The 27,745-nt window shown below is 55.9% G+C and overlaps 2 protein-coding genes across 3 annotated transcripts in view; both read left to right on the top strand.

Annotated features, from left to right (window-relative positions):
• Window positions 1-6,738, top strand: part of MAP2K5 (mitogen-activated protein kinase kinase 5) — a 120,858-nt gene extending 114,120 nt beyond the window's left edge. For both annotated transcript variants that reach the window (XM_057430546.1, XM_057430545.1), the window contains one exon: window positions 6,351-6,738. In XM_057430546.1, coding sequence (XP_057286529.1) covers window positions 6,351-6,455 — 105 coding nt within the window. In that variant the 3' untranslated portion in view covers window positions 6,456-6,738. The remainder of the gene's footprint in view (window positions 1-6,350) is intronic.
• A 6,771-nt stretch (window positions 6,739-13,509) lies between these two features.
• Window positions 13,510-19,432, top strand: SKOR1 (SKI family transcriptional corepressor 1). The gene is made up of 9 exons (XM_057430523.1): window positions 13,510-13,775; window positions 14,629-16,606; window positions 16,686-16,782; window positions 17,166-17,273; window positions 17,354-17,425; window positions 17,627-17,701; window positions 17,797-17,871; window positions 18,678-18,743; window positions 18,835-19,432. The coding sequence occupies exons 2-9, from the start codon at window positions 14,645-14,647 to the stop codon at window positions 18,930-18,932; spliced, it is 2,553 nt and encodes an 850-aa protein (XP_057286506.1). The 5' UTR covers window positions 13,510-13,775; window positions 14,629-14,644; the 3' UTR covers window positions 18,933-19,432.
• Window positions 19,433-27,745: the final 8,313 nt, after the last annotated feature.

Below are 27,745 nucleotides of genomic sequence, written 5' to 3' on the forward strand. Positions count from 1 at the left end.
GTTGCCTCCTATGGTCAAAATACATCCTAAGATTGCAAAAGTAAGCCAAGACATACAACAGCCAGATCACAGTTAAATAGCATCTTGCAGGGTCTTTTCACCTGTGTATTTCATGTCTCCGTGGATTGATGTGAGTGTTTGAAGCCTTCACATTTTTCACCCCAGTCCAGCCTTATAAGCGAGTGATGGAGGGAAGCCTGCTGCATGGAGCAGCCCCTGAGGAGGACTCTGACACCTTCTGTGCCTGTGAATTAACAATGTTTTGGGAGTTGGCGATAGAGTATTGGCCTGAGGATTCCTCGCTGCTATTCCTGGCTGTGGGAGCAGAAATCGGCCTTGTGGATAGCTGGCACAGATAATTAGAGCAGCATTTAGTTTGGCTTGTCCTTGGAGGCAGGAGCTCTAGATGTAAAATCCTCCACTACTGGAGGCAGTGGTAGAGTGATGAAATCTTACACGTGCTGAGGTCAGTGCAGGGGGATACGGGGTCAGTCTGGCGTAGTTTGGGTTACTCAGCACTTTGTGTTTCCAGGCGTCCCAGGAAGGTAGCACAGCTCCAGATCTGAGATGTGTATTTGTCCTTTTGGAGCTCTGACTCGTGTTCTCATTAAACATGTGAATGGGCAAGAATTTCCCCTTGAGTATGTGCCCTCAGTTAATTAGAAGAGCTGTAAATGGCATAGACACATCAGTAGCAATGGGAGAACTAGCTGGGATAACTGTGGTGCACCATTTCACAGCCAAGTTCTTATTTTCCAGGATCATTTTTATTCTTAAAAGGCACCCCAGTGCTCAGAGGTGCCATGTTTGTGCAGGAAGAACTGTGTGGATGCATCTGATGCACCATGGTGACATTCAGTGCTGCAATGCCAGTGATGTGCCATTTCTAATACTGCTGGATTGGCTTCTCCCTCTCCCCTTCAAAGAATACCATCAAAATCACATGTAAAGCAGAGTGAGCTTCCCTTAAAGCAGCCTGTAGCCATCAGTAATATTTATTTTCTGTATTTGTTTTAAGCCTGTGAAGACAGTGGTTTCCTCCATACTGTCCTGATGGAGCCCTGACCAGCAAGCGTGCAATGCCCCTAGCCCTAATGTGCCATTAATGATAGGTTAATGCACAGTATAATGTTTTTTGGACTATGGGTTCATTACACTTCTGAGTGCAAGGTCCTTCTGCAGAGCGCCCAAGGTCCCATTGCATTATATCATGCAATAAAAATACCCTTTTCATATCACACACTAATAAACTGTATTTGAAATGCTGTCTAAGGGCACTGCCATTGTCTTGATAGTCTGTGGCTGCAACAGTTGGGGTCTTTTTATTATGGTTTTTGTTAGGCTGAATTCAAATTTTTAAATGAAATGCACAGTTTGTCTGTGCCTCTTTGTAATAAATGGAGCACAGGCCTTTAACTGCACAGTCTGGGAGGATTCCTGTAAAAGGGAACATTAAAAGTATGGCACTGTTGCAATCAGCAGCAATGCTGCCTGTTTCCTAACATACCTTCTGTAAGCATGAGGCCTTTTGTTGTCATTTCTGATCTGCTGGGTGTTGTGGTTATGTTTGGGTGTCATGTAGTCATTAACTGGCAGAGGGGAGATTGGGATGAGCTCTTAGACAGAAGTTCTTCCCTGTGAGGATGCTGAGGGCCTGGCACAGAGTGCCCAGAGAACCATCCTGTGATTCAGCTGTAAGAAAGCCAAGGGCAGGTTTGATGGACTCGCTCTCACTGCCTTGTAGGGCTGGGTCCCAGGGGCACTTTGGTCTCCCCTGGACAGTTGAGCCTTGCTCCTACCAGCAATGCCAGTGAGCAAACCCAGAGCAGAGCTGCAAGTGGGCACGTGGTGCTGGAAAAGGCCCGTGGGTCTGTGTCCTGCCACGGATGCAATGTAAAGTCTGTTGCAATAAGCTCTGGGTGTGTTGTTATCAGAAATGAAGATTTTTCAGGCCAGTGGGTGAAGGCCATGAAAGCAAATTGCTGAATTTTAAGGGTAGGTAAAATTATGGAACTTTTACCCTTGAATAATGGCAATTTAATTGACTGGGCTAAATGATTGATGGCTTGTGAGCCAGGAGTTTGAATTGCCAGGGCTGTGTGTTCAGGGGGGCCCTGCCCTTTTAATTTCATGTCAGATATTTAAATGATTTACATCACCCTCTGCGAGGTGCTCCCCTCTGAAAGAGTTAACCTGTCTGGTGGGACACCACGACGGGAGAAATGTACCCTTTATCAAGAGAACGAGATGAGACAGGTTCATTTAAAAAGCCTGGTTTGTCATTGTTTATCTAATTTTCAGGGTTGACACACAAAATTAGGCTGGCTGACACTCACTCTGGGGCTAGCCCTGGCCCCGTCCTGCTTGACCTTTTCAGCTCCAAGGTGCTGTGCACTCGCTGGTGGACGCTTCCCATCGGATGTAGAAATCGCTGTGGAGCTGGGCATCCTGCTGAACCCAACCCCAGCCTGGGTAAGGCAGCCCAGAACCTGAGGAAGCAGTTTGGTGGTGGCTTTTCAGCCTATTTTCTGCCGCTTGGGTATGTTGGGTTGCTTACTGCCGGGTGTTTTTAAGGATGAATATTTAGGAATTGGTGAGGAGGTGGTAACTGCTTTGTAATGAACGTATGTAGAGGGTGAGCCAATATGAAACTCCTGGGGATGGGATCAGGTTGTCATGGGAGCATCCCACAATACCTTTGGGCTCCTCTCATGAGCATCTCTTTCCTTGGTGTTGTGCATCCCTCCATGGTCATGCCTGTCAGTGTTGTAATGAGCTCTTACATGTTCCTGAGACTCAGGTGTTGGCTGAAGCGTCGTTGGTAGGGCACGAAGTCTCCATTGCAGTGATTTTACTAAGGAAGGTTTAACATCCATCTTTTATTTGCCAGTTCACAGGGGACAGATGCCCCATCCCTGGCAGTGTTCAAGGCCAGGCTGGATGGGGCTTGAAGCAGCCTGGTGTAGAGGAAAGTGTCCCTGCTCTAGTGGAAGGAAATTGTCCCTGCCCATGGCAGGGGGTTGGAACTGGATGAACTTTAAGGTCCCTTCCAACCCAAACCAATCTGGGATTCTGTGATTCTATAAGTGCCAGTGGTCCCTGCTGACAGTAGCATGGGTACAGCTCAGCACCCCAACTCTGCTGCTGCCCAGGGGGATGTGAGTGCAGGACTGCTCTGTGCCCACCACACCAGCAGATTGGGATCTCACCAGGGCAGTGAGAAATGGGCTGCTGCAACAGAGAATGCATTTCAAGCTTCCACACGCTTAACTTTATTCAGTGTTACCTTGCAACGCCAAATAAATCTGTGCAGGAATATTGTAAGTACAGCAGGTTGCTCGTGTTTGGTTTAGAATGTATTGCTCACTGCTGAAGTCAGGGCTGGGACTTCTCTTGTGGCTGAGGCACTCGGGGACCAGAATTTATGAATCATGTCCATGCTGTTGTGACTCTCATTTTTTTCCTTTCTTGAAGTGACAGTTCATCCAGCCCCATCCCATAGCATGGGCGTGCACTAGAACCGGAGAGCTGCAGCTGCATTTCTCCCTTAGAAGCTTTGATTTTTTTACCTGTTCAGCTGGCTTTAAGAACCCTTGTTTCTTCCTTCCCTTCCAATTGAATCTTCCTGCCCCTTCCTTCCATACTTCCTTCCAAAGATACCTCTAGTTTAAGGCACTGGTTTCTGAGATGTGTGTGTTTTGGACTGTGGGAGTTAATGGTTGCAGTACTCTGGATGCCTAAAAAGGGGGAAATGGGGAACCAGGTGCTGAAGAGTGACGAAATGCAGAGAACCCATTGGGGTGCCCTTATGAAGAGGAGACTGCTGCTGGTGCAGCCGCAGTGGCTGGAGACTTTGGAGGCAATCTAGTCAAAGCATCCCTTCAGCCTGAGAAAATCCTCACTAGAGCGGTGTAGCCTGAAATCAGGGGAAGCCTAAAGAGTAGTTTCAAGTTAAACTTATTCCTGGGGAGAAAAGTGAGTGTGTAAAATCCCAGGCTTCCATGGAATAACCTCACAAAACAAAGCAAACGGGGAGCAGCATGGCTAGCTGATGTTTTCAACCTTGCATAGCCTGCAGTTTCCCTTTGCATGTTGTAAGTGGCTTAAACACGAGGATATAGTGGGTGTGATATGTCTTCCTCTGCAGGGAGTCTCTCCATCGTAAAGGAGATTCATGGCAGAAGCGGACTGGCTTTAATAGCTGTTTTCTAATTGCCCCAATGCATCTGCTCTCCCTTGTCTGTGGGCTTTTGCTTGTCTTTCCCTAGTTCTCACTGCTGTCCTTGACTGTTGTGATGTTTAAGAGGCAAAACAGCTATTTCTAGGCTACCGTGCATATAATAAGCATTCACCTTATTCTGGCACCTTTTGCACCCAAAAAAATACCAAAGTGCTGGGCATAACGTGCTTGTACTGATCCTGACAGCACTCCTCTGAGAGAGCAGAGTCATTTATTCCCTTTTTAACCATGAGGCTGAGGGAGATTAAGCAGCTTTGTGAAGGTCACACTGGAAAGTGCCTGGCAGCTTGGGAATAAACGCCAGTCCCTGTTCCTGATTGTACCTATTCCTGAGCTGTTTCCATAGGTAAGAACCAGGAATATTTCAGATTGAATTTGTTTAGTAAAACAGGGAAACCCAAACGTGGGCTGTCTGGAACAGGAGATGAAAAAGAGAGTGCTGTCTGTCTTTAGTAGTGTTCTTAATGTTAGGCATTCAAGACCAAAACTTTTTAGTAGCCAGGTGTTGGAAGGAAAAAGACATTGTCCATTTGCTCAGTGCCACAAGCATCTGTGAACTTAAATGCATCATTTTAAAGTCATGCATCTTCTCTTGGTAGCACTGAACTCTCTGCTGCTGTCTTCAGAGCTCTCAAATGGACTTTGGTACCTCTGGATATGTTGTTCTTCTTTGGTGGACCATTTTCCAAACCATGACTTAGCTGCCTGTCTGGGACATTCAGAGCCCTCTGACAGATTTAAAGTTGCTGTCTACAGCTAAGGTTGGCTGATCCTGGGGTCCAGGATCCAGAACATTCCTTCTGTCTTTTATCTATGTGGTTAACTGGGAAGGGAACTGAGCTGATCCCAGTAAGATCTGAAGGAGGACCCTCCACATCTCAAACTTCTCCCTAAGAAGTTCTAGCTGAGATTTCCAGCCACCCCAAGGAGTTGAAGCAGCAGCACCTTGCGCTTCCTCCATAACTCTTGTAGATAATGGCATATTTTATTCCTCTGGCTCCTGCATTTGCTGGCCCTGGCCCGTAGAGTGTTTTATTGCTTGGAGCTGATGCTGTGAGGATTTATTGTGCTCTATTGAGCCCGGTGCTGCTTCATTGCTTGGTGCCATCCTAACCCGGACGACCACCGGGCTTCCCGTGCCCTGCGTCAGACCCATGCTCATTCCCCTTGTGCAGATGCTGTCGTTCAGTGCTGTGCCTGGTGCCCCTAATTCCCACATGAACGTCACCCTTCCCAAAGGCTCCCCGGGGAACCCCCTCTGATTACTTTCAGGCGTTGTTTGCAGGAGCTGTGAAGTTTAGTGCTGCAAAACCCGAGCTGCTTTTGAGTGGTTTGGAGTGGAGGTTTTCATCATCTGGGATGGTTTCTCCTGGCGATTGCTTTCTTTCAGTCATTTGTGTAATTGCGGTGCTCGGTTTCCTGTGGTTTTTTTATACTTCATTTGAGATTCATCTGAAGATGGCATGTTCCCATCTCTAGGAATGGGGCCAGATTGAGGCATGAGCTGCCTAAGCTGGCTGCTGAAATGGCAGGCCATGGGTTTGTTTCATCCCGAGATGCTGTTCTGATTTTGCGGGGTGTCTGAGACACGGTTTTCCAGTGCCTGCAGTAGCCCTATGATTCATGGGCAAGACTATTTCATAGTTATCCCTTTTTCCACAATACCTTCTCAGGAAGACCTGTTTCAGTTGTATTTTCATTTCTATACCAACTGATCACTCCAGATGACATGTACAAGCATGTATATATATGCATGAACAAATCCCTCCCCTTACAGACACCATGAGTGCTGCAGAGCCTGGCACTGGGTCCTGCTGCATGTGCAGGCGCAGAGCTCCATGGCCAAGCAACAAAAGGAATTTAACACCTGGCAGGGATATTGCTTTTTTCCTAGGTGATTTGTAGAGCCATCCATTTAAGGGATTCCTGTACACAGGGTAAGGCGTAAGGTTTCCACTGATAAAGGACCGACTACTCCAGTAATGATTCTATTCCACTATCATTCTATGTCCCAGTGTATTTTTTCCCCGCAGTTAAATCCCAATCTATATGTGTTTTCACAGGAAGGGTTGTGCTTATCTTGGCTAACTCTGCCTATCCCGCTTTCCAGGGCCACCCATTCATCGTGCAGTACAACGATGGGAATGCAGAAGTCGTGTCCATGTGGGTGTGCAGGATGCTTGAGGAGCGGCGATCGACCCAGGGACCACAGTGACATCAGCTCATCCCAGACCAGCAGCACCAGCCCCACGCTTTGGACTCACACTCTGGATCATGTCTCACTAAACACATGTTCTAGAAGCATCAACAAGATCTTTCAGGATATTTGTTGCTGCCTTTCCCTCACCACCACATTAAGGAATTCTCTTCCCGCATTTCTTTTGTTGCTGAGCAATTTCATGTCCTCAAATTATCTTCAGTTAAACTGTACACAGCCTTAAAGCAAGTATTTTATATCTATATTTTTTTTGTTATTGAATGTATTGTATATTTCCTGGCTCCAGAGTATTTTTTAACTCTTAAGTCTTTTTATGAATGAGTGTTGAGAGGATTTCCATAAGGAGTTGTTGGCTGTCTTTTGAGAGCAGACATCACTAAATACTGGGTTTAAATGTAAAACAAAAGCAAACACAAATAGAAGTATCTGCACTTGCCCATCCTGCAGGGAGGTGAGGGATTGCCCTTCCAGAGTAAAAGCTGGTTAGGTAGGTCAGCATCGTCCTCTCAGATGCCCAGTGGTCCCTCCCCTTAGGAAGCTGGGTGCCACAGCACAGCCTCATGCAGCATCCCCTGAGCTTGTGGCCAGAGAAGGCTGCAGGGGTTTACTTCCTGTCACAGCAGTCCATGGCTTGCTTGGGAGCATCTTGCCTTTCTCAGCTCTGCCTTGATCCCTTGTTTTCCTCCATCAGAGATGTTGCATGATGGGTGCAGCTGGGTCGAGCAAAGGTGCCTGTAGAGGAAAGACCAGTTGCAAAGTCTGTGCTGTGTGTTTCTCACTCCTGCACTTTCTGAGCCCGTTCCCACAGCAGGCTGACACAGAGTTCATCAGTCCTTGTGTTAAGATGCTTATGACAAAGAAGAGAGGAGGACGATGAAAGGCAAGTCTGGGGAGTGGGCCTTGGGTGGAGCAGGAGGCTGGGGCTTGTGTTTGCTTGTCTTTGCATTAGAAATAAACTTTTGCTAAAGAAACCCCAAAGCTCAGGTAGTTTATTACATACCAGCAGCTTAAAAACCAGTTTGGTGAAAAACTCCTCCTGAACCACTGCAGGTCCTAAATGTTACTGCGGAGGCAGCTCGGAAAAGGCTTTGTTTCCTTCCTTGGAGGGATCGTTTGTCTTCTTTCGAAGTATAGAGGTTGCAGGCATGAACTTATAGACCAAAGTTTGTCTTAATTGCTCTGATGTCACAACCCCCCTGGCAGATCACAGCACGATGAATGAGCCAGTGGCCCCCATACCTCCAGGTCCTTCTGCTAAAGTGAGACAAATCCCTTCCCTGTGAGCCACCAGACCAGAGGCAGCTCCTCCATTTGTCTCTAACAGTTCGCAGCAGCTTTCTCGGGATAAAAAGTCTCCCTCTTGAATTGAGTTTAAAAGTCAGTAAACCCAAGGCTTTTCCTCTCACTTTCCCTGGCAGGAGGTCGGGAGGGGAAGACATCACCATGAAAATCCATGCGGATGCCAGCGGATGGGAATGTGAGACATCTCCCGGCTAACAGGCTGACAGTGTTGTAATTCACCAGAATACGTATTAACCTCCCTGTCTTCATCAGCGTGCCTGATCAATCCAGCAATCACAGGGAGGTCTGGGGCCTCTGTTACATCTCCTCCTTCCTGCTACAACTTCCTGGACTTCGAATCAGGGCATCCCTTGGCTGAAAAGGGATGTAGAAGATGCAGCAGTGTTATACTCCAGAGCTGAGGCCTGCGCAGAGCATGGCACGGGGGGGTTGCATAGCAAACATCAATTCACCAGTGGGTGTTATAGATGCACCGAGTGACCCCTCCAGTTCCCCTACTAACCCCAACAGCTCATTTAAGGACCCCACCAGCAGCCCCACACTGGTCTCACCTCTGTCTCATCTCCCTGTACCCTCGGTCATGGTGGTACCAATAGACCCAGTCTCCTATGGGAGCTCAGGCTCTTTGTAAAACACTGGGTATGTCCCATCTGTGCCAAAACTTCCCATCTTTTCTGCTTTTCCCTGCCTGTGATCCTTGCCAGGCAAAGCTCATCCTGTGAGATGAGCCCATGGTTGTTTGCCCTTAAATGCAGCATAGAATTAGAGAGTATGTTGGGGTTTGTATCCCGTGGCCACGTGCATCCTGCTGTCAGCTTCCCAATGGCAAGTGTCAGTCTTTGTTTTCCCAATGACAGCCTGAGAAGCTCTGTGTGTGGCTCTCCATGCACATACATCTGCAGAGAAACCAGGAAAGGGGAATTGCAGTGGGCTGAGGCTTTGAGGGCTGCAAGGGGTCTCTGACCTGTCCCTCTCCCTGGTCTGTCACACAGGGCTGGCAGCAGCCAGCAATATGCTGGTGTTAGTAACAGCACTATAGAAGCAGCTTGTAGGAGTTTCATTTGATCCCTTTGATAGCAAGAGCATAGGCAAAGGGTATGATTGAGGATTGAATCTGCCTCGTGGAGCTCTGTGGTCCTGCAGGGAAAGTTAACCTGGAGGCATCAATGGAAAAGGGATGGACCACACAGGCACCCCCTGCGCCTGTAATGCAGAGAGCGTGTGGGCAGCATCTGAGGCAAACCCTGGGAATTTAGGTCTTTGCTGGGAATAAAAATATCCCTATTCCTGCAGGGAGCAAATGTGCTGATGGAGAGCGAAGGGGAGCGCAGAGCAGGAACTGCTGTGTGGTGACAGGAGCTGCACCCAGGACCCCCCCAGGGAGCCTGAGCCTTGCCTGGTGAGGAAGAGGAGGGAAGAGGCAGGTCAAGGGGCTGCAAGAGGTGACATTCCCCAAGCTGAGGCTCAGCTCTGGGGAGGCTCCTCATCACAGAAGTCATCAGTGGCAGGGGCCAGGGCACTCGGAAGCACCTTCAGCCTTTAGGCAGCAAATGGAGCAGCAAATCCTTCACCTTCACGAGGGCTTGGAGCAGGAGGCCCCCGAGGCTGGTGGGGACAAAGCAGCTTTGTGCAGAGGCTCTTCCTCCCTCCCCCGTTAGGATGTGCAGCCACAGAGATAGACACAGAGACCCCACAACAACCCCCAGGACCCACATCCCTCACCGGGCTGCTGGGAACCTTCCCTTGCAGCCCTCAATGTGCTAACAGAGATGAGTTAAACACATCCCAGGTGACTCCAGCTCCTTGACACCAGCAGGAGAACCAGCTTTGGCCCCAGCTTCTCCACACAGAGACTCTGTTCAGCCATTTCAGGTTCTTTATGAGTGACTTCAGCCACCACTGATGTCCTAAGCCTGCCCCTGTGGTGATGGCACCTCCCAAACCCCAAGTGCCGTATGGTGTCCCCAGGCTGGAGGGGCTCTCCAGGTAGATCACCAGGGCCCATAGTGTGATGGTGAGGTTCCCAGCTATAGCAGGTATTTTAGGATAACCCATCTCCAGCCTTCCCTGGGGTTCCTTCAACCTAGGGAACACTCACAGGCACAGCAGGGCAGGAATCAGGAGTGATGGGGGCACTGTCCCCTGGACTTGCTGCCCTCACCCTGCTCCCCCTGCTCACAGGGTGGCACTGCTGGGCTGCCCACCCCCTGGGAATGCCCAACCGGGGAAGAAGATTAGGAATCCCTATCTGTGTTAGAGAACGATGGTCCCATTGAATAGAAAGAAGGTAGAGCTTTCAGAAGAGCGAAGCACAGGGGGGTCTGTGCCTTTCCCAGCAGGAAGCCGCAGTGGGAACGCTGCGGCTGCCGAGGAGCTGCGCTGACCCAGGGCTGCTTTACCTTCAGCGAGGGGTCTGCCCATAAACTACGAGTGTGCACTGAGGACAGGATTTACAGATTGAGCCTCTCCGGCTCCTGCAGCCGCTGCTGCACCGCCGGGACCGCGCTGCGGCTGCTCCCGCTCCAGTCCTGCCGGGGAAGTTCAAGGTTTATAGGGAGCCGGTCAGGCCGGGGGATGTTCAACGGCAAATGGGTGTGTGGGGCTCCTGCAGGCAGGAGGAGGACGAACTTCCCTGCAGAGCACATCGGGAGCAGCTCCGTGCTGATGGCCGCGGTACGCGGCTGTCCCCGCACAGCCTGGCCTGGATGAGTTAATTGCTGCCCTGGGCTCATCCTGCTCCAGCTCCTCGAAGGTGCTGGTTGAACCTGATCAATAAAATCATGTCCATCGATCGTGCTCGTGGCGTTCCTCCGCAGCCGCTCCGGCCCAGGGAAATGGGGCAGGTTTAGAGCTGGGGGACACAAAGTGAGGGGCAGCACTGCCATGGGGGGGGGGGAGTCAGGGAACAAGCAGGTGAGGGGGATAGACAGTGGGGGAGCTGAGGCACATCAAGGGGTGCACACTGGGTAGAGCCAGGGTGTGGTGGGAATAAAGGGTGCATAGAGGCGGGGGCCACGGTGGGCATCATGGAGTGAGAGAAGGGGGGGAAACACGTGGTGGTGGAGTGGGTGTGTATAGGTGGGGGGGTGCGTAGATGGGGAGTGCATGGTGGGAGACCTGGAGTGCATAGGTGGGGGGATGCATGGTGTGGGAGCTGGGGTGCATAGATTGGTGGGTGCATAGATGGCGGGGGGGGGGTCACAGAGGGGCTCTATAGGGTAGGGGGAGGCACACACAACCAGGGCACTTGGAAGGGGCACCGGGAGGACCCCGCAGACTCCCCGGGGGTCTCACGGCAGAAACCCTGGGGGGGTCCCGGTCCTCAACCCCTGCCCGCCCGCGGGGTGCCCGGCCCGCAGAGCGCCGCCGCCCGCTCCCTCTGTCAATGTCCGGTAATTAAAATGTCACCGTTTAATTTTCAGGCCTCTCGGAGCAATCTTTTCCTAATAAAGAGCCCAATCGAAACGCTCCTTCCCCTTCCCCCGCCTCCCCGGGAAGGGCCGGGAAGAGGCTGCAAAGGCGCAGAGCCGCTGCGGATCGATAGAGAGAAGCCCGGATTGATCGGCCTCTAAAATTAAATTTATTGGGGTCATGGTTTTATATGGTGCTGATACAACTGTTAAATGGGGAACATTCATTTCCAATAGGAGGCGTTTATTAAACTTCCACTGAATTAGACCGCCGTGATTTATGTGGCAATCTCGGCGCAGCCCTCCAGGAGAGAGAGGGGCCGTTCGCGCCCGTCCCCGCCTCATTATTTATTTATACACCCGTGACACGGCTCCCTAAGTTTTAACCTAAATTATCCGCCGGCCTCGCCCTCCCGCCGCACCGGCCCGGGGCGAGGAAAGGGCCCGTCGGGGCTCCGCGTCCTGCCCCGCACCGCCGCGGTCCCTCCGCGTTCCTTCCGCGGCCGCGCACCCCAGCCCCCGGAGGGGGTGCTTGTGTGTGTGTGTGTATGGGGTTGTGCGGAGGCGCCCGCAAACGTCCCGGCTCCCGCATGTGGCGATCGTTGAGTGTTAATTAGAAATTCATTACAATTAAAAGCCGCGCGCACACGCCTTAATTACATCTGATTTTTAATTCCGAATCCGTGTTTACACAGTAAGCGAGACGTACCTCCTGATTATCCCCAATACTCTTTATACTGTACTAATTATGTAAATTAAACCTAATTAACTGACAAAATCTGCAGTCAATTCAACTGGTAAAAGATACGGAGGCTGCGAGGAGCGGGGGGAGCGGCCGGGGCCGGGCCGGGCCGGTGCCCGCCTCGGGGCTCCGCGCTGCCGCACCGCCGTCGGGGCCGGCTCCGGCTCCGCCGCTCCTGGCTCCCGAGGAGCTTTGCGGGTACCGGGGCGGCCGTAGGGCCCCGGGAAGGGCCCGGCGGAAGGAGTCCGGTCTGAGCCGCATCATCTCGGACCGCTCTTGACCTCCACCTCCCAACGGGAGCGGCCCTGGGAAGGGGCGATCCCGGCTCAGTCCGCGCCGCCGCCCGCTCTCGGTGCCCCGCAGCAGGTCCCGCGGCCACTGCGGGGGCTCAACGGTGTGGGTTCCCCGGAGCCCCGGCAGTGAAAGGGGCGGCGGGGTTCGGGCCCTGCGCGGACGCGGCTCCCGCGCTTCTCGGCTGCGGAGCTGGTGGATGGGAGGGGAGAAAAATAATTAAAAGGCGAGGAATAATTACCGGCTCGGGTTGCGATCATTGCGGGAAGGCCGCGCCGCAAGGCCCGGCCCGCACCGCCCGGTCCGAGTCCCCCCCGACGGGACGTCCCGGAGGGACCCGCGGCCCCTTTTCCGAGTGGGAGCCTGGCCTGGGGCAGGTTCGACATCGGCGGAGAGCGGAGGCGATGGGTGGCTCCGCACCTGCGCTTCGCTCCGCGCCGGCTCCGCCGCATCCTCCCGGTGCCGGTGGTGATGGCGAGGAAGGGAGGGGGGGGAACACGCACAAAAGTGATAGCTGGGGGCGATCCGCGCCGTTATTAACTTCTGTTTGATCGGTGTAATTGCGCCGATCGCGGCCGGACGCGATGATTAATTACACTTTAATTAACGCGGCCGTGACGAGCGCTGCATGCGGGACCCCGACCAGGGCAGGGATGCGGCTCTGGGCCCCTCGCCACGCCGGCAGGACCGGCGGCCACCGGAGCCGAGCCCCGTGTGTCCCCCCCCGCCGCTCCGGTGGCCGCCGGCCCTGGCGCCGTGCCGCGGGCCTCGGTGGGGAACGAAAAACCGCGGGCTCCCCCCCCCGCGCTGCCGCCTCCCGGTGATTTCGTTGCCGGCCGGTGCCCCCCCTCCCCTCCCGCACCCGCGCCCCGCGGATGAAGCGCGCATCCCGGGGTGGGGGAGGCGGTGCGCGGGAGCAGCGCTCCCCGATTTCGATGGGGTCCTTCCGCCGCCCCCCCGCCCCCCCCGGGCTCCTCTTTTCGTTGCCGCCCGCTCCCCGCAAACTTTCAACGAGCACCGCTGCCCCCAAGGGACACCCGCACCGCGGGGGGGGGATGCGCGGAGCCCCGCGTAGGTGCGGCCCGGGGCTGATCCCCGCTCTTACCTCGGGCGGCCCCCGCATCGGTGGCGGCCCCCACGCCCCCCTCCCTCCCGTTCACGCCGTGCCTTAAAGCCGCGCCGTGATTGACTGGAGCGCATCGGTGATTGACGGCCGCGGGGTCCCGGAGGCAGTTAATGTAAATACGCTGGTGCTAAGTGGGTGTGTCTTCCCGTTATTTTAGCTGTCACCGGATCAATGTGCAGCGTCTCCAAGTACGGATCCGGATCCTCCCTCGGTGGCGCCGTTGGTCACTCGCTCTTGTTGCATCTCGCCCGGGCGGACGCGGCGGCGGGGCGGGCGGCGGCCCCGAGGCGTCGGTGAAGGGCGCGCCGCTGCCCGCCCGCCCCGCTCCCCGCGGTCAAGGGCTCGGTGGGGAAGGGCCCCCCCCCCGGCCGATGGCGGCCCCGCCGCCGGGCTGCGGCCCCTAGCCCCGAGGAGAGCCTGCACGTCCAGCCGGGCTCCGCGGCGCGGTAAGTGGGACCGGAGGGAGGATGGGGGAGATGGGGATGGAGCGGGGAGAAGAGAATAGCGGCTCGTTTTCGGTGGGCGCTCCCCGTTATTTCGTGTCATTACCACGGAAGCCGCTTACCGCCGGGAGCTCTCCCCGCTAAGCCAATTTGCCCGGCTCGCTGCTGCCCTTCTGCTGCTACGTGCTGAGGGTCCTGCCCGCCCCGGCCCCTAATCCGCCCGCTCCTAATCGCCCGCCGGGGACACGACAAAGGGGCTCCGGAGCCGCAGCTCCCCGAGCCCCGCTCCGATCCGCTCCTGGCACCGAGGGGCAAGTTTCGGCCCTCCCGGCTCGGCCCCGGGCTCCCCCCCCCCCCGGCGCCGCTGCTGCGGGGCTCGCCGGGCGCATCCTCCGGCGCGTTTCGTTGGAGCCCACCCGGGGCTCGCCGCAACCGGCGGCCCGGCCCGGCCCTGCTCGGGGAGCCGGCACAAAGGGAAAGGACGCGGCACCTCCGGGGGACCCGGGGCTGGGGGTGCTCCACACCCCCCCTCCGCCCCCGGCCGGGACGCCCTTGCCCTGGGCAGCCGCAGCCGCTGGGTTCCCGGGGCCGCTGCGGGCAGCGGGTACCGGAGCGCTCCGTGCCGGCGGCTGCGGAGCGGGGGATGCGCTGCGGCTCGGTCGAACCCCTCTGGGCCTGCCCCCGGCTCGGGGGGGGTCCTGCGGAAGCGCCCTGAAGGGCTCCAGACCGGGGTCGTCAGCGCCGAGCGGGGCCCGTGCGGGCGCGGCGGAGCGGGGTTGCGGGAGCGGCGGAGCGGGCGCGGCGGCGGGGCCCGGAGCGCTGCTAACCCGCGCCTTTCCCCGGTTTCGTTTTGCAGGGGCGTTTTGGGGGGAATGGAGTCGATCGCCACTCAGATGGGAAATGGGAGAGATGCAAGCTCCTCCCCAAATTCAAAGCAAGAGCTGCAGCCGTACCAGGGCTCCAATACCCTCAAGCCCAACCAAGTGGGTGAGACCTCTCTTTACGGCGTGCCCATCGTGTCCCTGGTCATCGACGGGCAGGAGCGGCTGTGCCTGGCGCAGATCTCCAACACGCTGCTCAAGAACTACAGCTACAATGAGATCCACAACCGGCGGGTGGCCCTGGGCATCACCTGCGTGCAGTGCACGCCGGTGCAGCTGGAGATCCTGCGGCGGGCCGGGGCCATGCCCATCTCCTCCCGCCGCTGCGGCATGATCACCAAGCGGGAGGCGGAGCGGCTCTGCAAGTCCTTCCTGGGCGAGCACAAGCCGCCCAAGCTGCCCGAGAACTTCGCCTTCGACGTGGTGCACGAGTGCGCCTGGGGCTCCCGGGGCAGCTTCATCCCGGCCCGCTACAACAGCTCCCGCGCCAAGTGCATCAAGTGCAGCTACTGCAGCATGTACTTCTCCCCCAACAAGTTCATCTTCCACTCCCACCGCACCCCGGACTCCAAGTACACCCAGCCCGACGCCGCCAACTTCAACTCCTGGCGCCGCCACCTCAAGCTCAGCGACAAAACGGCCACGGAGGAGCTGTCGCACGCCTGGGAGGATGTCAAGGCCATGTTCAACGGCGGCACCCGCAAGCGGACCTTCTCCCTGCAAGGGGCGGCCGCCGGCGGGCCCGGTGCCGGCTCCCCGGCCGCCAAGGCCGCGCTGCACCCTCCGCCCCCCGCCGGCCCCGAGCTGGCCCCGGCGCACAAGAGCCTCCGGTGCAGCGGGCAGGAGCCGGCGGGCGATCGGGGGGCGCTGGGGCTCCCCGCGGCTCACGGCGGGGCGGCGGGCGCGCACGGCGGGGCGGGAGCGGTGCGCAGCTACCCGGTGATCCCGGTGCCCAGCAAGGGCTTCGGGATGCTGCAGAAGCTGCCGCCGCCGCTCTTCCCTCACCCCTACGGCTTCCCCGCCGCCGCTTTCGGACTCTGCCCCAAGAAGCAGGAGGACGCGCTGGGCGGCGCGGGGGGCGGCGAGGCGGGCAAGGGCGGCGCGCTGCCCCCCGGCATGTTCTGGGGACCCCCGCACCCACACCCGCACCAGCCGGCGCAGCCGCCGCACCAGCCCGGGGCCGCCAAGGACTCCGGGGTCTACCCCTCCTTCCCCGTGTTCTGGCCGGCCGCAGGCAGCCTCCCGGTGCCGCCGTACCCCGCGCAGAGCCAGGCCAAGGCGGCGGCCACGGCCGTGGTGGTGGCGGCGGCAGCGGCGGCGGCGGCGGCAGCGGCCGAGCCGCCGGGGCTGTCGGGCCGGCACGGAGAGCTGGAGGGCTCGGAGCCGTCGGGCAGCGGGAGGAGCAGCGCGACCCCTCAGGAGGGCGCCGGGGCAGAGGGCGAGCGCTGCCCCAGCGCGCTGTCGCGGGCGGCGGGCGAGGAGGAGCGCTCCGGGGACGAGGCGCTGCTCGCCCCGCTGCCCCTGCCCAGGAAGGGCAGTTACCTCTCCGCCTTCCGCCCCGTGGTGAAGGACGCCGAGAGCATCGCCAAGCTCTACGGCACCCGGGATGCGTACGGCGGCGCGGCGCCCCGCGGCCCCGGTTACCTGTCCCCGGACTTCCTCAGCGAGGGCAGCTCCAGCTACCGCTCGCTCTCGCCCGGGGGGGACACGGCCGAGGAGCCCGAGGTGGACGTGGAGTCCAACCGGTTCCCGGAGGACGAGGAGGAGGACAACGCCGCCGTACCCCCCGACGGACGGGACCCGCCGCCGCCCCGGCTGTTGGCCGGTACCGAGGAGCCGCCGCCGCCCGCCGATGGGCCCGAGGAGAAGGCGGCCGAACCGGTGGCACAGGAGGGCGGGCAGGCCCCAGACGGCAGCCCCGAGCGGAGCAGCAGCAGCAGCGGCGGCTACGAGGTGCGGGGCCGGGAGGGGACACGGAAACTCTGCCCTCGGGGGTCTCCCGCAGGGAACCCCCTCACTCGCTGTCTCGTAGGTATTCGCTCCGGACCGGGGGGAGCATCTGCAGCCGCTGAAGTCCGCCGCCGCGCTGGGAGCCCCGGCCGCGTTCCTGTGCCCCCCCGAGGCGAAGGGTAACTGGGGCCGGGGGGCGGGAGGCCGGTGCGCACCGACGGCGCGGCCGCGGGCATTGTCCCCCAGTGGCTGCTCGGCCCCGGGGGGCGTCCGGGGCCGCTGATTTCGTTCGGGGCTTTACGGGGGAAAAGAGAGGGTAAACGGTTTTGGGATGGGGGACGGGGCTATGCCCCCCAAACCCCCCCCCCGGGGCCGGGGCTGTAGGGCCGCGCTGGGAGCGGGGGGCAGAGCTCCTGCCGCAAGCTACTTTCCAACCGCAAAGCGATTAGGATGTCCGCTAAGAAGGCTTTAACGAGGGCTTTGTCCGTAATTATGTAATTAAGGATATATCAGGACCATACTTTCATTGCTTACGGTTGAAAATCGGTTTATTACCTTTAAGAGCAAGATAAAGAAGACAATCACTCCGCGGCAGAGGATTTAGAGACCAGAAAATCCTATCAGGACCAAAGGAATGTCTCTCATCCCAGCCCTGTAAATACCGACAGAGGTAAGCGCCGGTCCGCGGAGCGATGCGCGCTCCGCCGAGCCCCGCCATGGGGCTGACCCGCAGTGTCCCCCCCCCCGCAGGAGAGGACACCCTCGGCATGGATGTCGCCGGGACGCAGCTGGTGGAGAAGGACATCGAAAACCTGGCCCGAGGTGAGGCGGGGACCGGTGCCCCGCGGTGGGGGGCTCTGGGGGGACCCCCCGGCCTGTCCCCGCCGCTCGAGGTATTTGTGTTTTCGGCAGGAGTGATTAACTCCTGTGATTAATGTAACGTAATGCGATTAGCGCCGCGCTGAGCCGCCTCCAGATGGAAAAGTGCGGGCTCCCCTCAGCCCCCCATGTATTTTTAAACAGATGAGTTACAAAAACTGGTCCTGGAGCAAATGGAGCTGAGGAAAAAGCTGGAGAGGGACTTCCAGAGCCTGAAAGGTACCGGAGACACCCCCAGCCCCTCCTGCCCCGCCGGGGAGCGGGCCCCATGCCTGGGAACGGTTCTGACCCCCCCCCCCCCCCGTGTCCCCCAGATAACTTCCAGGACCAGATGAAGCGGGAGCTGGCGTACCGGGAGGAGATGGTGCAGCAGCTCCAGATCGTCCGAGGTGAGGCCCGGCCCGTTACCTTCATTTCTTTAATCTCCTTTTTGTTTCTCTCCTTTTTCTTTTTTTCCTTTCCATTCCCCCCTCCCCCCCCCCCTTTTCTTTAATTTTCTCTCCCGTTATTTCCTTTATTTTCCCCTTTTTCTTTTATTTATTTTTCCCTATTCTTTCCTCTGTTTTTTTTTTTTTTTTGCTCCTTTCTTTTATCTTTTTCCTTTTTCCCCCTTCTTCCTTTTCTTTTCCTTCTCCTTCCTTTTCTTTTCCTTCTCCTTCCTTTTCTTTTCCTTCTCCTTCCTTTTCTTTTCCTTCTCCTTCCTTTTCTTTTCCTTCTCCTTCCTTTTCTTTTCCTTCTCCTTCCTTTTCTTTTCCTTCTCCTTCCTTTTCTTTTCCTTCTCCTTCCTTTTCTTTTCCTTCTCCTTCCTTTTCTTTTCCTTCTCCTTCCTTTTCTTTTCCTTCTCCTTCCTTTTCTTTTCCTTCTCCTTCCTTTTCTTTTCCTTCTCCTTCCTTTTCTTTTCCTTCTCCTTCCTTTTCTTTTCCTTCTCCTTTTCTCCTTCCGTGCACTCCGCTTCTCCTCGGCATTTCGAGCCTCCCCGCAAGCGGCTGCGAGGCATCAGCACACGGGAACGAACGAATCTTCCCTCTCGCAGCAATTTCCATCAGTGCTAAATTAAAACCCAAGGCGTAAAATCAGCCGGGGAGCCAAGCCCGGCTCCCCTCCGCCCCCTCCCCACCCCATCCCGTCCCGTGTTCCCCTTTCCCCTTCCCTCCCCGACGGGGTGGGCGCACTACGATGCTCTCCCCCATCCCAGACACGCTGTGCAACGAGCTGGACCAGGAGAGGAAAGCGCGCTACGCCATCCAGCAGAAGTTGAAAGGTACCCGGGGGGGGGTACATTTAAGTGGGGGCCAACACCCCCCTCCCCGCGTTGGGGGGGCCCCGGGGGTGACTGCTCCATCACTTTGCAGAGGCCCACGACGCGCTGCATCACTTCTCCTGCAAAATGCTGACCCCGCGGCACTGCACGGGGAACTGCTCCTTCAAGCCGCCGCTGCTGCCCCAGTGAGCCCTCCCCGGACCCCCCCAAACCCCGAAGCCATGCGGGCAGAGCCCACACAAGCCATTTCCACGAGGAGACACTTGTACATAGAGGACTCGGAGCCCGACTTTCCTCGGACTGGCAATACGGCGGGGAGCGGCCCCGGGATGGCCGGGAATGGGGGAGCCGGGCCCCCCTGCCCCGAGCCCCGCGCCCCCCAGGCCCCCCCCCGCTCAGCCCCTCTTATCCCCCCGTGTGTCCGCTTCTTCCACCCTTGTCCAGACTGGAAACAAAAGTGGCGATGTGCAATGGATATAAATGTACTGTGATTCTCTTGGTACAGTATTCGTTGGATCTTTATTTATTTATGATGTATATTTATTCCCCTCCCGTTCGGGCCCCCCTCCTCCCTCACTACCCCCCCGTACATTTATGGATGTAACAGCACTTTACCGGGCGGTCCGGACTCCGGAGGCAGAACAACGCTCGCCCGCTCTGGGGAGAGCCCCCTCTGTACGTGATTTTTGGTTCTTTAATAAAAGCCGACTTTAAGAAGCCGCCTGCTGCGTGGGGCTGTCCCGGGAGGGGGTGCGAGGGTCTCCCCCCCCCACCACCAGGGACACCGTGTTCGGGCTCACCGGGCCCCGACGGCTGCCCCCTGGCCTGGGGTAGGGGCTCGACACCGGCTGCGGGAGCTGGGGGGGGGCTGCCCGCTTCCCTGCCGCGCTCCCCGCTCCCCCGCCCCCTCGTCGCCGCAGACGGGAGCTCATTAATGCCCATTTATATGCTCGTTTCACACATGAAAGTATTACATTAATGAGCTCCGAGAGCGATGCGGAGGTGCTCGCACACCTATTAGCCCTAAATACCTGTTTTCAGCCCGGGATTAACCTAGCGCGGCATCTTGGAGGGCCGGGAGCGGGGCAAGGACCGGGTAGGGGGGAAATTGCACCTCGGACCGGAGTCTTGGGGCGTTCCGGGAGCGGGAGGAGACGCAGAGCGGGGTTTGCACCTTGCCCCGTGGTCCTGCAGCGCACCGGGGAGACCGGGACCGGGAGGGGGATGCACCGCGCAGCGCCCCGGGGCTGCGGAGACCGGGAGCATGCAGGGATCGGGGCTGGAGGGTGCACTGGGGGAAGGGGGGGTGTGGGGTGTGTGTACACGGTGCCCATCCCGGTGGCTGCGGTGCGAACCGTCCCCGGGATCCGCCGGGATTACTTTCTGCGAGCTATTAACGGGAGCGGGCGCGGTTCCGCGGGCACTGCCGCCACCGCGTGGGCAAAGCAGGTACTGCAGCTCCGATCACCGGCCCCGGGATGCTCCCGGTAGCCGCAGCACTGCAAGGCGCCGAAGCAGCATCAGGCACTATCCGCTCCCCCCGCCCCACTCCAGCAATCCACCATGGCTTTTCCCTGCGGGAATTGAATGCCCGCCCCTGGGATCAGCTGTGCTGGGGCAGGAGAGCGTCCTTCATCACCTGCGGGTGAGGAAGATCATCGCTGGGGCATGTGGATGTGGTTAGCTGGGCTGAAGGTTATAAAACCCTTGGGGTGAAGGTGCTCCAACTGCTTCATTTGGCTCTGCTCTTTTTTTGAGAGCATCAAGCAAAGCTCTTGTGGCTCGTTTGGGGTCAGGCATCCTTTTGTGCTGGGTGAGCTGCAGAAGATGTTTGTGGTACATGACCATGAAGCAGGAGCAGCAGGGCTGGGGTTGCTGGTAGCATCTCACAAGCAGGTAAGCCTTAGGAAATGGGGATCCTACTGCTGGGACATCGGAGGGATGCATAGACCAAGGAGACATCAGCAAAGAGATGAATAAAAAGGTAGAGTCAAGCTCTGTGAGCTGAGAGGTTGGTTCCTTGAGAGAGTGAAGTAGCTGGGTGTCTTTGGAGCTTGTAGAGGAGCAGCTGAACCTCTTTCCTTGCACTGCAGATTTAGATTAGACTTTAGGCAGAAGCTCTTCCCTGTGAGGGTGCTGAGGCGCTGGCACAGGGTGCCCAGAGAAGCTGTGGCTGCCCCATCCCTGGCAGTGCTCAAGGCCAGGTTGGACACAGGGGCTTGGAGCAAGCTGCTCCAGTGGAAGGGGTCCCTGCCCGTGGCAGGGGTTGGAGCTGGAGGAGCTTTAAGGTCCCTTCCAACCCAAACCAGGCTGGGATTCTCTGTTCCCCTCTGCCTGGGTTACCACTGGTATCTCATGGGGTGGATGTGGCACAGGATGACTGCACAGGATCCATGGAGAAGCTCAGCCTGAGTTCCTGTTGTCATTGTTGTACCTTAAACGGGCTGGACACCTCAGACCCACAGCTGGGCCTGGCGTGTGGAGCCTTCCCACCTCCTGCTGTCCTTATCCCAAGCTTTCCCCAGCAGCTCCTTGATCCAGGAGCCCATCCATCCTCCACTGTGCTCACCTGCCTGGGCACACCACGCACAGTGGCAGCGCTTACCAACATGGGTGCAAAAATGAGCTATTGTGTTATATTAATATTTTCACACTACTTAGCTCTCATTAAAATGTACTTTGCTGAATTTAATATGCAACTTCAAATGACACAACGTATTAAGTGCTTAATATACTAGAAATTATGAAACTATTATAGTCCAAGTCATATGAAATAATTAGAGTGAATTAAACTTCACCAGCAGGATGAGGGAAAGGTTTCAGATTTGTTCTTCTTTTAGTCTTATAACACTAGAATGTGGAAACAGCCCCTGACAATAAAGAGCCAGAGTTAGGATTTCTAAATAATTAAAGCAGGAAAAGCCTCAGTGTGTGTATTTGAGCCTGTGATGAATTTGGAACTGGGGGAAGCAGAAGGTCTGTTTGCTGTAGCTGATGGAGTTGTTCCTTGCCTGAAAGAACAGTGGCAGAGCATCTCCTTGAAGCTGCTCACCAGACCTCCAGCCTTGCAAAAGCTTGTCCCCGTGTGCTATTTCCCTCTTGTACACACTCTTTATTTGGAGGTCAGCAGATGGGATGGCTCCCAGGGACAGAGCAGTGTCCTCTGTGGCATCCTTGAGCTGAAAGTCCCCTTTGGAGGCAGCTTACCTCTTAATGGGGTGCAAATACCAGAGCCCACCCCCCGGTCAGAATCATGGTGACTGGATGGAGCCTGGCCCCTCGTTTTGGGAAGTGCTTTGAGCCACCACACTGGAGTTGGGGTTGGGTCGTGGGTGCTTTTCTCACACCCTGGTGCACGGGGTGGACTCGGGGCTGATGGATGCTCTCTGGTGGATCCACAGCAGCGATGCAAAGCCCCCGACGGATCGAGTGACAGGCTTAGGCAGGGTGTGGCTGAATGGGGTCCGTGGCACCCATGCTGCTGCATGCACTGGGTGCCACGCATGGCAGGGACCTGCTGGTCAGGCTCCAAACCTCCGCCACCGACCCTGCGCGGAGCGGGGTCCGCTCGGGTGCAGCTGCACGCAGAGGCCAGGAGGTGGCGCCCTCAGCCCCGCTCCGCTGCGCTCCCCGCTCCGCTCGTCTGGGTTTGAGCCGAGGCTCCCATGGAAACTGCCCCAAATCAGCCCTTGGGAAAGGCAAGTCGGAGCAGCCGAGCGGGGCCATTGCCTCTGCGCCCGGCCGACCCGCAGCGGTGAAGCTGTGGAGTCCGTCACTGGCTCAAGAAGTGCTTGCGCCGTGCTCTGAACAAGCAGTCGGTGGGTGTCAGCCCTGCCCATGCAGGGCTGGGGTGCCACGGATGGGAGGCAGTCCCAAGAGGCTCACATGTCCCTTTCAGGTTACCTCCTCATCAGGTTATATGGAGTTTTCTCCCCACAACACGGGGGAGGGGGAATAAAGCAGCTCTCCCATGAAATCCTGGTGTCAGGAGCAGGACCGGGGGTCACAGCTCTGATTCTGGGCACTGGACCGGTGGTACTGTTACAGGTAACTGAAGATGCTCTGCCCCAAAGTGAGGACGGACTCTTCTTCAGTAAATGCATAAGGCTCTCTCCAGATTTAGGGGACGGTATCAGATAAACAGTGCTGTGCTGGGGTGAACGCTGGGAAGGCTAACACTCGAGTTAAAAGAGAGGAAAATGGTCCTTAATTTGCCTCCCTGAGGATTATTTAGGTTCCACCAACTGTATCATCAAAAGACACATTTGCTTGGAAAGTCTAATCATTAAGAACAAAGAACTTGCCAGCAAGCATCTGAAAAAGTGTTAACTTGTTTTATCTGTCCCTTTGATTTCAAGGGACTATTTGCTGTCGGTGACAGGGGGGAAAATTAATTGCCTGATGAAGCTTTTTGAGAAGGAGCTGTCTGGTCCTGGCCAGCGTGGCACGCTGCACAGAAGATGGGTTTGAGATTCAGCTGACTTTGAGAGCGCTCTGTCAATGCTGGTTTATCACTGTAGTAAAGTAGAGCCGGTGAGCACTGTGCAGAGACGCAGGGGAAACGTGTTCCCTTTCCCAGTGGCCTCTGAGCCCAGGGTGGGTCTGGAAACCAGCAGGTCTGTGGAAGGCTTTAGAGCAACCCCTGCTCAAATCAGGGCTGCTGACATCAGGTTGCTCAGGGCTGTGTTTAGCTGAGATTTGAAGAAAGGTGGAGAGGGGCTTTTGACAAGGGCCTGTAGGGTCAGGACAAAGGGGAATGGCTTTAAACTGATAGAGCATTCAGGTCCCTTCCAGCCCAAACCAGTCTGTGATCTCTCCCTTCCTGCAGTGCTTGACCTCCCTCGCGATCAAATAGAGTAAGTGTTTTCCTATCATCTACTCAGGGTATCTCATGTTGCCCATCACCTCTTGCTATGCTCCTCCGAGGTAAGTCTGACTCTGCTTTCTCTCCACCATCCCATTTGGGATTTGCAGACAGTAGTGAGACCTTCCCTATGCCTCCTCCTGTCCTGGCTGGACAAACACCACTCTCCCCACATCTCCCCATGCAATGTGTGCTCCATCCCCAAGCATCTCAGCCCGTCAGGACCCTTCCTGTGAAGCGGCTCTCATGGCATTTGCATTCACAATGTCCTTTCCCCAGCCTGGCCAGTCTCTGACCAGCATCAACTGCTCCTCCCAGTTCAGCATCATCTGCCAATGCTCTGTCCCGTCGTCCTGGTGGCTAATAGGGACAGTATTGATCCCGAGGGATGGCACTGCTCCCTGCCTGCCTGCTGGACTTTGTATCCCAAGCACAGTGTTTGAGCAGTCTGCTCAGTTTTCCTGCTAGTCCACTTACCCAGTTCCTATCTCACCAGTCTGGCTCTGAGGATGCTATGGGAAGCTGAGCCAAAAGCCTTGCTACAGTCAAGGTAAATAAACCCCCTTGCTTTCTGTTCATCCACAGAGCCAGCCCTTTAATTGCAGCGAGTATCAGGAATGACTTGTGCCAGGGGAACTGGCACTGGCTGTTCCCAGTTGCCATCACCTTAGCCTCTTGGAAATGCTTTCTGGCACCATTTGCTCCATCACCTTCCCAAGGGTGACGCTGGCGAGGCCAGCTCTTCTGCACCACTTCGGATCCTCCTCTTTGTCCCTCCTGAAGCTGGGTCCTATTTGCTTTTTCCCAGCCATCGGCATTGCTGTGACCTTCCAGAGTGGCCCCACAGTGACCCTGACTGGTCCCTCGGGTGCTGCCCAGTGGCACCGCAGACACCCAGGTGGCTGAAGTGGACCTGAAATAAGCAGTTGTGATCAGAACAGCGTGAGCTGCTGGCTGCCTCACCTTGGCAAACTCAAAAAGCTCTCTCAGGGGAAAAATCCGGCTATTTTGGGACCTGTCTGGCTGCAAGGGATTAGGGACAAGGGGTGTGTGTGTGTGTGTCTGGTCCTTGACTGGCTGGAGGTTCCTCCTGCTGTTGTCTTCGGCGCTTTGAGTAAATAGGTTTAACTTGTGCAGTGAGGAGCAGGGCTGGCGTCCTTCGGTGTTCATTGAAGAATGCCAAGGACAAGTGTGGGCAGGACAAGGAGCAGTATGTAACCAACCTGGTGTGCCCACGCGCGAGGAGGTATGGCTTTAATCAAGTTGGTGGAGGTCTGGCTGCAAACAAGGCTTCCCGCGCTGCGTGGAGGAGAGAAAGGCGTGCAGCAGGGTAGCTCTGCCTTGCTTAGGGAATCACTTACTTATTTCCAAGTAACAAAGTGAACTCTGGGTTTCTGGGAAACTCAAAACATTTTTCCCCCTTCTTTTCTTTTTTTTTTTTTTTTTTTCCCTTTTCTTCCTTCCTTAAAGCTGAAAATTCCTTCCTTTGATCTTCTTTCTGACTCTTAATGAAGTTGTGGGATCTGGCTTCCCGCATCGCGCCTGTTGTTCCCGCTCCGCTTCGCTGCCTGACGGTGATGGAGCGGGGAGAAGGGTGAGCTCCCCTCTCTCGAGTATTTCACACCTCCTAACACCAGCCCAGCTTCAAAGCACGCTACAAACACGCCGAGCCCAGGCTGCCTGCGGGAAGGCCACGCTTGCGCTCAAGTCCGGAAGAGCTGAGCATGCACATCCAAAGATAGAATTTGACACTAACAAATTAATTCTCACTCTTTTTCCAGGGAGGAATTAAGCTGCTAAATGTGTGTGGGGGGGTTAACTGGGGAGGGGGTGGGCAGGAGGACTGGTGCCTGTGCTGGAGAAGGGATGTTTTCCAGTGCATCCTGTGTAAGAGGCAGGGATGGGGTGATGGGTTCTTGGGAACTGTGGCAGTCTGGCTGCCCAGAGACACTTCTCTTCTGTTGCAACTAAATTAACTGGTGGGGTAGGAAGGGAGCAGTGGGCACGGTGTGTTGCACGGTCCTTGCATGTAGAGCTGCAAGAGTATTGGTCCCATTCTGCTCATTGCCAGCCAAAGTGTCCTATGGGCGGTCTCGGAGTCCCCAAGGCCCGTTTGCCCCATCCCGGGCATCCTTGGTGGTGGCTTCCTCATCCCAAACACATCCTGAGTTGCCAGCGGTGAGCTCTGTGTGGCTGTGCCAGGCAGGAGATGCTGCAGAAGCTCTCTCACCCAATGCAAAGCCCCTTTTGGGAGAGGATGGGAGCACTGTTTCGGGAAGCTTTTGCTGCTCTTGCTTGTGCTACCCCAGCTGTGGAAGAAAGAGCAGCCTTCAGCTGCTGGGGCTGTTAATGTCACCTTTCACAAGCACTGTGCTCGCAAAGGAACCTGCCAAGTATAGCACGTTTTAATTTGCTCTTTTCCCATGCATTCCTGGATTTATGGCTCAGTTCAGTCCAGTTACTGCTTGCTGTATGGATGTAAAGCTCCCTCCAGAGGGTCACTCCACGCCACAAACTTTGTGGGCTCCCTTGAGGAAAGTGATGTGCTGTTCCCTGGGAAACACCCACCTAAAGAAGGGGGCTATATTGGATTCTTCAGGAGTTTTAGCTTTGAAAGCTGGCAAAGAGATTTGTCTGTCTGGTGATTACATTTAACAGGCTTCTGTCCGAGCGCAGGTATGTTACTTTATTCTCTGCGTGCGTTTAAATGCTTGGCTGTTTTTTGGTGGTGTGTATTTGGGAACATACATACACATATTAATTGTGTAAAAATGAAACTGAAAAGTGAGGGGCAGAAAAAGAGAAGCCGTATTTTCAGTGATGCCTGCACCAAGTTGAGAAGTACATCTGCAGTTGGTTGCCATCTGCAGCAACTTGTCCAAAGCAAACATTACCAGTCAGTCCAGGTTTGGCTGCATAGCTGCCATAAACCATTGCAAGGGCATCCAGAATAGCACAGCCCTGGAACTACTTCTAGGATTAGGTCCTGCTCCCTTGAAAAATAACCCTTGGCAAGGGCTCAGTTCTCCCTAATAAAAATTCTGTTTTCACAGCTCTAATCAAGTTTTCCAGAGCTGTGGTCCAAATTAGGAACTGCATGCAGGATATCTGACCCAGGAGAGCAAGATGGAGCTTTTCACTTAGAGCAATGCCAGGCTGGAAATTTCCAAAGCTCTCAGTGCCTCACCTATAGCAGAACTATGGAGTGTGTCCCAATAAACCCGTCCTTCCCACAGCAGAGCTCCATCAGATCCAAACTCCTGGTCCCTGCTCGCAGGTGGAAGAGTCTCCTTTGGAGGGTTCTTCCAGAAATAGCATCATCTCTTCAGACTTGCAGATGTTTCTGGCTTGCTTTCATGGTGAACCATTGGTTACTGTTATTCATCACAGGGGAAGGTGGTGAGGAAAAGGGGCAATGGAGCTGAGGCTGCCTTGCTGAGTGAGCACCCAGAGGGGCAGCAGGCTCTGTACCGAATCCTGCCTGCCTGGATGGCACCCCACGTCTGCAAACCTCTTTGAGGTGCTCCAAAAGTGTTCCACAAGTGGTCTTTGCAGAAGATGCTGTGGTTCCCTAGGATCCCTCCTTGTTTGTTACTTAGAATCATAAAATAGTTTGGGTTGGAAGAGACCTTAAAGATCAGGCAGTTGACAGGGAAGAATGTGGGTCTTCATTTAAATAGCTTTCTGCTCTTGTTTTCCCAGCCTTCGATCCAACTGTCCATCCATAGCTTTCAGTGCAAATTTATTTTACTTTTCATGTGATAAATGCTCATCTATCAATATTTGGAAAGCAATGAACCCATTAGAGTCTTGACAAGAGATGATCCTGTTATATGCAACCAGGGGATAAACCTCTGCTTGCTCAGTTACACAGTGCACAGGCTTCAAGCGATATGTTTGTTTTCCCAATGCAAATGCAGAGTGACCCATCGTGGATCACAGATGAACGTGGCCATCAGCAAACAGTGGAGTCTGCAGGAGAAAGGAGGAAACCCCAGCCATAGCTCATCTTTCTATCTCAGCCTGGCTGGGCTACAAGATGTATAGAAACACTTGGTGAGACTGTTGCTTAAAGGCTCACGTGGGCTCCTGATTGTGGAAACATGCTGGATTATGTGATATGATGTGGTTGTATAAC

This window comes from Pezoporus wallicus, unplaced genomic scaffold, assembly GCF_028554395.1.
Source record: "Pezoporus wallicus isolate ANWC-B61680 ecotype Strahan unplaced genomic scaffold, APGP_CSIRO_Pwel_v1 contig_14831, whole genome shotgun sequence".
In the NCBI taxonomy this organism is placed as follows: domain Eukaryota; kingdom Metazoa; phylum Chordata; class Aves; order Psittaciformes; family Psittacidae; genus Pezoporus; species Pezoporus wallicus.